Below are 12,543 nucleotides of genomic sequence, written 5' to 3' on the forward strand. Positions count from 1 at the left end.
CTAAAAAGCATAAATTTACACCGATTTCGGATCCATACTGAAGGGTAAATTAAACATTTCCGGAATGTTATTTTAAGTTTTTCGGATTTTTCTCAGTGTATGCCCAAAGCACAATAACTTTTGTTTGTAAATGTTTCCAAAATTTTCTAGAACTCTCATTGAAATGTCAAAAACATGTTTACTAAACAAAAGTTATTATGCGTTGGTCAAGATCCTGAAAAATGTCAATTTGAATGATTTTTGCTACCGATTTACGTATCCCATTGCATCCCTCTCATCTTGAGTTAGTAAATATGACAAAAACATTATTTATACAAAAAAAATCTCTGTGCGTAGCCCATAATTTCTACTTATTTGAAGGCGTTCCATGCATTCACATGATTTGTATACAAAATTAAACTATACAAAAGAACAAATAGGATAGCTGAGAAATTGCTTTGGTGCATTAAAAATAAAATAAATAAATAAATAAATAGAATTTGCACATTGCACCAAAAACATTTTTTTCAACCATTTTTTTCTTGATTTTTCAAATCGAAATATTGCACGCGAGATGTTGTGCACAAATAAAATTTCACATAAAATTCTCAGTGTAGAGACAAGAGTACAAAGTAGAAATATTCACATAAGAAAAGTATAAGTAAAAAACATACATTTGGCAAAATAATTGACTTTGGCAGACATGGAAAAGGGATATTTGCAATATCTTTGTTCTTTTCTTTTTTTTTTTGAGTGGAAAAATCTACCAAAAGAAAAAAGAAAAAGTAGAAAGTGAGAAATAGTGAAGAATATGGAACAGTATAGTGCGAAAAATGTACACACTAATAAACATAATGTTTTTTTTACTCTTCAAATCATGCTTCAGACTTATCGTACAATCGCGCAAGAAGGTGGTTTATCACTAAAGATATAAAAGTTGCATCAGTCAGAAAAAAAAGTTAACAAAAAGAGTGAAATTTCTTGTCCAAACTTTTTTGTTTTGTAATATTAGAAACTCAATGGAGAGAAGTAAATGAAGAAAAAAAAATAAATAAAATTCACAATACAAAAATATTGACGTGAGTATGTAAATTTAGATATTAAACAATTAAACTTGACAAGTTTTTTTTTTGCAAAAATTCTTCTCAATAGTAACAATGAAAAACATAAATGACTAGAAAAAACTGTCCAAATTGTATTTTGGTAATATAAAAAGATATCACATGAATAGCAGATAACATGATTTTATATCGCAAATTTTTAAAATCAAAAAAATATATATTTATATACATGTATACGGACTTAATTGTTTTTTTTTTGACAAAATTAATTATTGCTTTTTAATTGTAACAAAAAAAATATTATTTGGCTTAAATAATGATATGTGCGAACTACCTAACAAGGGAATGGCATCAGATACTTGAGGCAAAGTCTCTGCCACTAGGTTGAGAAAAACCGTGAGGGAAAGAAGAATTGTCACTCCTGTAAAATTTCAAATCTTTCTTTAAACTTTCATCACTTTCACATAATACATATATGGAAGGAAAAAATTGAGATAAAATTTTTGAATACATATATATATCTTAAAATAAAATATGCTCAGTATTGAAGGAGGATATGATTTAGTAAGACAATATGTTTTCTCCAATCTCCTGAAAATTTAAAATTCATTTTGAGGTGAATTTTTAGCAGCAACATGTGTGTATATGTCTCTTAATCCACCTGTAAGAGAAATGGTGCCGTATGCAAAGTTTTCCATGATATTTTCCTCACTTACCCACCAAGTATCAGTTGTATTTGTCTTTGTGAAAATGTCATAAAGATTTCCTTCAACGGTTTATATTAAAATAGAGATAGAGTTTGATTTTTTTTGCAAATGTTCCAAAATACATCTTTTGATTCAATTTTCATAACTTTTGCAAGTACAACTGCTTGTGTGATTAAAACTAAATTGTGCACATGGAGTTGATGAAGAATTAACGTATAACTTTTTGCCTTGTTTTACCAATTTCGATCCTATTGCTTTCCTATCGATTTATATTAATTTTTATTCCCTTTTTGATGTACGTTTTTTTTTTCGTTCTTCAAAGTAAAATTTCAATGTGTAACGTTTTATAAATGTATAATTTTTTTTTATGAAAAAATATATTTTTATATTTTTTTCTACCAATTTTTTCGATTGGTACTTGATTTGACTATAAAACAGAAAAAAGATCTATTTCGCTAAAATTCATGCTATATTTACAAGAAATATGCACAACAAATTCACTTGTGATGCTTCTGGAATGTTTCGTCAGAACAAGTGGAAATGCTGAGCAATAAACAGAAAAGACACTTTGAAAAATAACTTTAAAAAGAAAATAAAAAAAAGGACAATGGAAATTCTTTTTGAAATATTTTTCAATAAAACTTTGATCTGCATGTGAACTTATCCTCATAACTTTTATATAATATTTTTCGTCATTCTCAAAATACTCAGCAAATAGTACGTTTTATTAAAAAAAAAAAATAAGAAGCTCTTTTTTATGGCTGCAGCATGTTGAGCAGTTTTTGGGAAAGATTATCAGTAAAAATAAAATTTGAAATTCCGAATCATAAATTTTTAGTGCATTGAAATTAGTGAAATCTTCTTAAGAAGTTGTGAACTATCCTGATATTGGTTAACGTTATTTATTCATCAAAATAAAATATTTTACTGATCTAAAAAAATATTTTATTGCCCAAATATTTTAATTGTTTTGATTCATTTGAAAGAAAGTTACATACTCTCAAAGTTCTTCATTTTTCAACTAAATAGAATAATACTATAAAATAGTAGGACATTCCCATGATTAATTCATCTCAATAAATGCATAATTACAGCTGCCGCCCACTTACTATACCGATCTTCCAAACAAATGTCACAAAATTCAAATCGTAGATCGAGTGTATGCCATAATGAGCCCAAACAGAAGTAGATTTTGATTTTCCAATAGTGTCTTGGATAAAAGGTAAATGGAACTCTATTTGCACAAAAAGTCGTTGAAGTTCGAAGAATTCAAATTCAATTTCGAATTTTCATACTAAATTTTCGAACAAGGTGGGGAAAATTTATCAAATATCACACTAAAAAGCTGGCAAAAGAGTTACTCAGTGATTATGGAGTGATTAAATAATAAGACAAGAACAGTAAGTGTCGTTGTTCTGTTTTTTTCCTCACAACAATGTGAAGATCGACACATTTTGACACTTGAGCACTTCGAAATTCGAACAGAATGTACCTCAGCCACCTTGCGGAATTATCAAAAAGTAAGAAAGTCTCTTTTTCGGATCTTCAAATAAATTTTCGAATTTTTCAAGATCTACTTCTGTACGGAAAGAATGGCTCCGTTCAGTAATAATCTTTCGAAGAGACAAAGCCAAACCAAATTTATTCGAAAATCTACCGGAAAGCTTAAAGTGCAAGTTCACGTATTTGCCGTATTAGCGCTCATTGTTCTACCATTTTGAATTTCGGTATTCTTGACAACAATAATGTGTAAACGTTTGTTGCAAAAAGTGAATTTTTGTGTAATTTTGTAGAATTTCCATACGGCAGAATCTTTGAATTGTAACTTCAATAAAATAAATGTCCTTGTCATGAACATAATCACTTTTGCGAGACTCGTCGGTTTAAAGTTTAAAGGTTTAAAGTTTAAACGTTAAACGGGTTTCAGATCTAAGGCTTAGCCATATGGCATAATCTCTTTAATTTCTTATCAATCAAGTTTTTTTTGGAACATTTTCACTTAAAATTGGACAATATGGGAAAGTGATCCAATAAATCAAGAAAAACCAATGAAATTGGTTGTATTTCCAAATTTTGAGATCACCGGGAACTAGGATAAGCCTTAGGTCTGAAGCCGGCATTAAATTCTAAAATTCGAACTTCTCAGAATGTTCGAATCGATACAGAAAAAAACTTCAACCGCAGAGAGCTTTCAAATAAGGAAGATTATTACTGAACGAGAGAAATCTGTTGTTAAAGTTAGAAATATTATATTTTTCAAGGAAAAACTGTTCACTTATGTACCATTTACATGGAGAAATTTATTGACAGATTTGATCGGAAATTTTCTAGAATTTCTATTCAATTGAACTTTTTGGCATTAAAGCTTAAATAATAAATTTTATGAAAATTTGATAATCCATAAAATTTCACAAGTCAATCCAAAGTATTTCCAAAGATACAAGGTCGGAAATAAAAAGCGCCGAGCAGATTTGCAAACTTTCAGGCGAATATCCTAAACTTTAAAGTACGTTTTCTCCACTTCTCATTTTTACAATTTCTTAGAATTTGCGGGAAAGATTACAAAACTTATGACCCAATTGCAATGAATAAAGGCTTATTCTCTTCAGCATTGAATTCACTTCTAGTTGAACCTCAGTGGTATTTGAAAAAACTAATTCTTGTCTCCGGTGATTTCCAGTGAAAATGTTAGTCATCCTAATGCGGGCTTCAGATCTGAGACTTAGCCATATGACTTAAATCCTTTAATTCCATCTCATGCAAGATTTTTTTTAAAGAAATTGTTGAGAATTGGATATTAAAAACAATTATCCATTAGATTTTGAAAAGTCAACAGAATTGTTTGTTATTTAGATTTTTTTAGGCCTTTGGAAACTGGGCTAAACCTCCAGTCTGAAGCCGGCATAAGATGAAAACACTTTTTTGGTTTTTGGCCGCAGAGCCTTCGATCCTGATGGGGATCTTCTTTAGTGGCTGGAAGAGTATAAAAATTATTTATTTGCAACGAATTTCTTTTTAACATATCATAAAGGTCGTTTTTGAACAATTTTTAACTCACTTAACTAAATTGTGTTTCCAGAGTTTTTCTTAGGGATCGTGTGGTTCATGGGGTTCCACATTATAATTTCCAGATTAGGGACCCAGAAAATACATGAAGTTAGTTAGGCTTAACTTCGAAGAGGCATGTTATATACCAATTTCCCATAGTAGGGGATTAAAAAATGTTTTGTTGAATTGAGAGAAAAAACATAAATTTAAGAAATTTTTAATAAGACCTAAATTTTGAGAAAGGGGCATTGTCAATTTTGAATAGCTGAAGTTTTTATTTTTGTACTAACTTAAGAGGGCAATATCTTTGAGCTTTGTCGATATCGGGATATTGAAACATTAAAAAAAAACATGGAAAATTCAATTCAGTTTGATTAAAGATGTACTTAATTGGAAGGAATGTGTATAGGTGCACAAAATTTCAACAGGAACTCGCATTAATAGTCAATTTTCGTTGTAAAATGTTTGTATTACTTGATACCTGTAATCTTATAGCATCAAGTGATACAGTGATTTAATTTACTAGATACTAGAATGAATCTTGAAGAGAAACTCTTGTAATCGGATTCAACGATTTGAATAATTCAATAATGTCACCACAGACAAATTTCATCCTTTACGGATATAGTGAATCTGAATTGCATATTCAAAAGATTTCCATTGTCTGGCACAACAAAGAAAATAACGTATCAAAAAAAAATAAAATGAAAAGAAGACACATTTTGTATTATTTGTATATAAAACTTTTCTCATTATAGTCTGCAAACTTATGTTTTTTAGTATGAAAAAAGTTCTATACTTTGAGTATATGCACGAATAAAATCATGAGACGAATAAATAGTACAAAAACTGTCGTGTCCTAGTTTTTATTTTTTTTTAAATTATTTTTGTCGTAAAAATAAATAAAATAAAAAGTAATTTGAATTGAACTAATGCACCTAACAAATATGGTTAAAAATAAAATAATAATTACACAGACTTTGCTTATACAACAGCATCTAAAACTATTTGGAAAATCCCTCGAAATCACACAACTTTGATTTTTTTGTTACACAACTTTTGGTTTTTAAGTACCTATCAGTGGAACAGCGTCTGATGTTGTTGGCATTGATTCGGCAACAAGATTCAAAAATACGGTTAAAGATAGAAGAATTGTTACCCCTGAAAATTGCAAATTGTTTATAATTGATTTGCCAACTTGTCATTTGTTCTAAGATGATTCTTCTAAAGTCTATTAAATGTCTCTGGGGACTCTAGCATTTTTGATATAAAAAGGGAAAAGACCTTTCCACTTTTCATGTGAAATACACTATAAAAAAAAACAATGAATATAGATTTTTTGACGCATTTTTTGAATTTTTTTTTTGCTTCACAAATATCCTGCAAGTAAGTAATGTATATGGAAAAACTAATAAATATAAATTGAACATAACACTCCATATATTAGAATATTTGAAAGTAATTACCTAGTGTCAATTTTTCCCCTGAATCAGGTGGCAATGTAAATCCTAATAGAGCCATTGACGATATTAAAACACATGGAACAATTAAATTAAAAAAATAATAAAGCGTCCTTCGACGAATTTGTATTGTAAATGTAATGTCGACGTAAGGCTCCGGACAACACGCATAAGTTATGGTATTCTTTTTCCCGGGCATTCCTGTGAATAGTAAAAGAAAAGGAAATATTAGTATTATTCTTTTCTTTTTTTCCTTGTAAATATTAATATAAGTGACAAGTGTCAATAAAAAAAATAAATAAATTGAAATTGTCAACAGATGGACACATAGGGCACTTTTGTATGGCATATACATCGACTTACCGAGGAGATACCACTCCCCGTTTGTGATAAAATCTGATAGATCACCACCATCCTCTGAATTAAGCACCAAATCCAACTGTGAATGATTTATTTAGGAGACAGTATTAAAGTAAAGTCATATTGATAGGTTACTACACACAAAACATTAACATAGCATTCTCCAGAAGATAAAGGAATGGATGATTGTTCCTTTCAAAATTAATGCAGTGTCCGTTTCTTTTGAATGTATTGTATTGTTGAGAAATAAGTGTTTTATAGCATTTTCTCAACTTAATCACGTGATTACAAACACACTTAATAATTTTATAATGAACACAATACTAACAATTCTATTATGAATTTTGAAAAAGCATCAACTCTCATCTAACCCAATATGATTATTGTTTATAATGCAAGCCTAAAGCAGATGCAATATTAATTGCATTGATTAACGTGTACATTGTACACTAATATTGAACGACATATAAGGATTTTGTATGTTGTATATATTTATATGCACATTTACTTTTCTTTTGTAAATATGTTTTAGAAATTCCAATGGGCAACTCACAAATAATTTATTTTTCAAAAATATAATTTGATAATTCAGTGAGTGTGAGTGAAATGTAGGTACAGTTCTCTTACTCATTTTAATGGGAAGTTTCAAAAACATGTTAATAAAAAAAAGTTATTGTGTGTTGATTGTAATATTTTGTATAAAATAATCTTTTTTTATAAATATGTTTTCGATACTACGTATGAATTTATGAAGAATAACTGTATCTAAATCTCTCTCACTGAAATGTCAAACATATGTTTGACATTTGTCAAACATAATAAAATTAAGAAAATCTGGACTGAGAAGTGTATAGTATGCAAAATTTCAAATAGTAATGAATTCATGTGTTACTGTGTTATCACACTTTAACATTAAAAATTTAATATGATTCACATTAATTGTCGCTGGTGAGAGTCCAAATGTGTAATTTTATTGAATCATTTTATATTCAAAATTTAATCTATTTGTTGATAAAAAGGTAGACTTGGTCCGCAAAATTTGATATAAATTGATTTATAGCATTAATGCGAAAAATTAATGCGATTTTCTCTTTAATTTTTTAATGTGAAAAATATTTATGCTTTAGGTAAATTTAAACTTATTTTTGCAGGCCAAGTCCACTTCTTTATCATTAAATAGAAAAACCCCAAATATTAAGTGACTCAAAGACACAAATAACGTATTTGGATGCTCACAAGCGACAATTAATGTGAATCACATTAAAATTTTAATGTGCAAGCGTGATAACGCCGTTATACAGAGTGCACAATCAGTAAGATATTACTTTTCGTATTACTTGTTTCCCAAACCGCATGAAAAGAAATTCCAGTAATTTTACAAGCCTGCTAACTGTGTTTCGGACTGTATTCGAAAAATTTTCATGCCTGCCAATACCAACTTTTGACGCTAATGTTCGAAGTTAGCAAGTAGTTCAATAGGCAAGATCAAAGACAAAATCGAACACTTACTATCTTTTATTTTACCTTTTTTTACGTTACCTATCGGTAATGATCGAAAAAGTGAAATTGCGAGTATAAGCTGAAGAGATGAGGTACCTCTAAGGGAGCATCTAAACGGGGAGATTTTATTTCGAAACCGCCATTTTGACACAAAAATCCCCCAGTGAGCTTTAGACCTATGCATTTTTGCCTATCTTTCGGCACTTAAAATCACTGTCTTCGAAAGCTCAATTCATTTATGTTCGAATATTTTGACATTTCAAGTGATTTTAAATTTTTTTTATATTTCAAGAGATGTTTTTTTCGTGAACTATTTTCAAAGTTATCAAGAGTCGAAAAGCAGGTGAAATGAGGACACGATATCGATCATTCTTCTGAATGCATCGTTTAATCTTCATTAATGGTCGAATTGTTAAAGTTGAATTATAGGAAAATAAAAACTTACGATATTTTCTTAATTTAGCAACAATATTAGCATAAAATTCTGCGGTAGGACGGTTTTAATATAAAGGATGTGTGCCCTATCTCCTCTTCCTCATAAAGTGTTCGTCCCCAAGCATTAATATTAACTTTACCTTTTTTTTAACAAATTCTTTGATTATAAAACATTGTGTGATTGACGTTCGAAACGTTTCGAAATAAAATAGAAAGTCTTCCAGACTATCAATTTTAGTTAGAGTACACTTGGAGAATTTATAACAGAGGGTGGAGAAAATTTATCTCAGGAACGAACCACTAGGGGAGATTTTCCGATACTCACCGGTGCATAGCACAGTGGGGTGCATTTCAAAATTCCCCCGTATAGAAGACGCCTAAGCGGTTAAGGGAATCACTCGTCGAGATCAAGTGAGGAAAGTAGCCCTTCGTGAGGAGCTAAAAGTCGAGGAGTTGCGTCTTTGGGTTAAGAGATCACAACGTCGATGGTATGGTCATGTTCAACGCATGAATGAAGAAAGATTCCCTAAAAAAGCTATGCAAGCCATTGTGAGGAGGCGTCGACCTTAAAGTAGACCTAGGTCAAGGTGGCTGAATGAAATTCAGAATTTTGCCTTGGCTTGGAACGCCTTGGGATCAAACTCGAACATCTTCCTGAAGTGGCGGAGGATCAACAGGCGTGGGCTGTTAAGCTTGATGTCATGGGCCCGCAACCCCAATAGACATAAGGGCTTGAAAATCATGATGATGATGAGTAATAGGGCAAATGTCCTAATTCAAAACCATTTCCAGACGCTTTAACTTTGACAGAAGATTCAACACATTCAGTTCATATTTTTTTCAGAAGAGAATTACATAAATTTGCTTCTTGACTCTTCTAGAATGTTGCTGTTTAGTGAAAATTCTTTAGATATAATTTGAAAACATTATAAATACAAGAAAAATACGCAAGCGTAAAATGCTTCTATTGGAAACATATTAATCCAAGAGACAAGGGAAAGTTTCTAATTGGAGACAAACAGTGTAAGTGAAACCACGACGAAAGGCTTCCAAAACCTTGTTGAGTTGCTCCTGAGTGCAGGATTTGTTCTTATTCCTGGTCTTTTCTCTTTTCCCATCTGAGACAATAAGAAAATCTCTCCCAAAAAATCATATTTCCGGGGTTTCCTTTTGAAGCATTTGCATACACTTCAGAAAAACCCTTTTTATTCACGAAATAGGCAATAATTTCATTTGAAAACTTCACATACCGTTAACAATAAATATTAGCACTTAATTTGACTAAATTTATCCAGAAATATGACATAAATGTTAAACAAAATTAATAAATAATAGTCACCTTATTGTGTTTTTCATTGGAAAACATTGGCGATCGATGAAAAATTCGACGGTAAAAAGGTACACTTTTAATTTTTCTGAGAAATTAACAAATTAAAATTTGTGGATATGAATGGATTTTCGCTTTATTTGGAGCAAAATTAACAAAATAATGAAACTATGGTATAAAAAATATATAAATATAATAATTTAGTACTGTATTTCTCGTGAAAACAATTACGTTTCCATTTCGAATAGCGAAAAATTTCCATTTGGAGCAGGTTTTGAATTAGCTTAATTTACCCTACCCTACTAATTGTATTACTCAACTAGTATGCAGCTTTTCCAATACATGCATTTTTCCATTTTAAATTATGCATACTGTACACATCTCATTCCTACTTTCCTTATCTTTATATTAATTTCATATTATGTGACTCCACGGTCATTCTATCTGAGCTTATTAGTTTGTGTGATCCATTATGAAATGGATTATTTCAATTAGCTTATTAAAAAAAAAAATTAGATAATTTTGAAGTAAATATTTATACTTCTATACTAAAGTATTGATTATAGTGCCTAATAGTGGAGGCATAACGCGATTCTACGTTTTTAAACATAACAGTTTACAAAATAAATGTAAATGTGCTTACTCCATAAGTTTATACTCGTTTTTGCCAAATAAATCCATATGTTGGAATATTGTAAAATTTTTTTTAATAAAAAATATCGTCTCACTGTATTTTACTAACAAGAAGTTGCTCACGAATATTTTTTATTGTATATTTCTTAATTCAAGAAGGAAAAAAAAACAATGGCAAATTGAAATTTTACAATTTTACTTATCTAATGAAGTTTTCTAGAAATCCAGAATTTTACATAGTATCAGATTCTTGCGTAAATATCAAGGTTTAAAAGTATATTATTTTTTTATACTGAAATATTGAAGCTATACTGATTTACACGCCTTATAAAAATAATCTCAGAATCAATTTGTTTTTCAGTTAGCAACTTCTTGAAAGATTTTATCTAAAACAATCCACCTCAAATTACAAATGCGATTACATAACGAAACACATATAGAATGATTTGAATAGGTAAACAGTCTTGCATAAAGAAAATTATCTCGATATATATATATTTAGGAGGTTTACAAAGAGATAGGATTGAAAAATTCAAAAAAAAAAAATAAAACAATTACAGTTCAATCAATAAACCAAAATAAATTTGTATTTTTTTTTCGGTTATATATAAAATCCATTTGAATGCCAATGTACAATACATATAATTTTGGAAATTTGCTTTTCGAGATAAGAGTCTTCATCGAGCACCATGTGGTTGATTGCGCGTCATGCAAAATAGGTCCAATGCGCGTCCAAATGCTGCTCTCACATGGTTCCTAGATGCTCTTCGCTGTATTTATTCACCAATTGTGATTGATAATTAAAATTTGCCAGTGAGATAAATAAACTATCGGGAGTTGTGAGTTCTACCATAGGAACACAATTCCCCAGAGTCAAATTGTGTGAATTGTTATCGATTGATGGGGAATTGAATTGGAATTGGAATTGGTCCAATCTCGTTGGGAAGTATATAGTACAATTGTCGGTGATTTATTTACGTTTTTGCCATTTTTCACATATGTTTATGTTTCTTTTTTTCTTTGTTTTTTTTTTGGCTTTATCTTACCAGTGATTTAGAGGATGCATATAATGGCGTGCACATAATAATTTCTGTTTTGTAATAATTTATTTTTTGACATTTCAATTAGAATGAGTGAAATCTCTTTCTAGTCATCTCGCTCACTCTTATAGCCAATTTGGAAAACATGTTTACAAAACAAGAGTTATTATGCATGCACTGCATAATAACCTACTCTCAAATATGCCAAACGTACAATAACTATTGTTTAGTAAACATCTTTTTGACATTTCAATGAGAGTGAATGAAACATAGGTTTAGTCATCTCGCTCATTCTCATGGGAAATTTTGAAAACATGTTTATAAACAAAAGTTAGTTGGTCATTACTTTACTTTTGTAAATATGTGTTGCTCTTTTCAGTTAGATTGAGTGAAACGTCTACTTAGCTATCACATTCATTCGATTTTCGATTTTTTTCAGTTTCGAAAATTATGTTTACTAAACAAAAGCTATCATGAGCTGCACATAATAGCGTACGCACAATTACTTTAGGTTTGTAAACATGAGAAACCATATATGAGAGTTAGCGAGACTACTTTTCACTCAATTTCACTAATTGTAAACAAAAACAATCATTTACGAACCGAATATGATCCTGTGACGCTAAAAATGGCTTATGCCTAACGCACAATAACTTTTGTTTTGTAAATATATTTCGAAATTGTTTATGAGTGTGAGTGGGATGACTGGATTTAGATTTCAATCACTCTCACTGAAAACATGATTTTGGCATTTAAGTGGGAGTGAATGAAATAAAGATCTATTCATCTTACTCACTCTAATAGACACTTTCGAAAACATGTTTGTAAAACAAAAGTGACTGTACGTTGGGCATTATGACCAGCGCAAAATAACTTTTGTTTATAAACATGTTTTTAAAATTCCTTATGAGAGTGAGCGAGATGACTAGATCTACGTTTCATTCACTTTCACTGAAATATCAGAAACATGTTTACAAAACAAAAATTATTATG

The 12,543-nt window shown here is 30.0% G+C and overlaps 1 protein-coding gene across 8 annotated transcripts in view; it reads right to left on the bottom strand.

Annotated features, from left to right (window-relative positions):
* The window catches only part of LOC129807137 (neuronal acetylcholine receptor subunit alpha-7), a 92,631-nt gene that overhangs the window by 30,830 nt on the left and 49,258 nt on the right, over window positions 1-12,543 (bottom strand). For 4 of the 8 annotated variants that reach the window (XM_055856186.1, XM_055856190.1, XM_055856192.1 and 1 more), the window contains 3 exons: window positions 6,619-6,694; window positions 6,262-6,456; window positions 5,870-5,956 (listed from right to left, as the gene is read on the bottom strand). In XM_055856186.1, coding sequence (XP_055712161.1) covers window positions 5,870-5,956; window positions 6,262-6,456; window positions 6,619-6,694 — 358 coding nt within the window. Of the gene's footprint in view, window positions 1-1,374; window positions 1,462-5,869; window positions 5,957-6,261; window positions 6,457-6,618; window positions 6,695-12,543 lie in introns of all 8 variants that reach the window. The other 4 variants (XM_055856189.1, XM_055856187.1, XM_055856193.1 and 1 more) reach the window with 2 other exon arrangements.

The sequence above is a fragment of the Phlebotomus papatasi genome, chromosome 3, assembly GCF_024763615.1.
Source record: "Phlebotomus papatasi isolate M1 chromosome 3, Ppap_2.1, whole genome shotgun sequence".
In the NCBI taxonomy this organism is placed as follows: Eukaryota; Metazoa; Arthropoda; class Insecta; order Diptera; family Psychodidae; genus Phlebotomus; species Phlebotomus papatasi.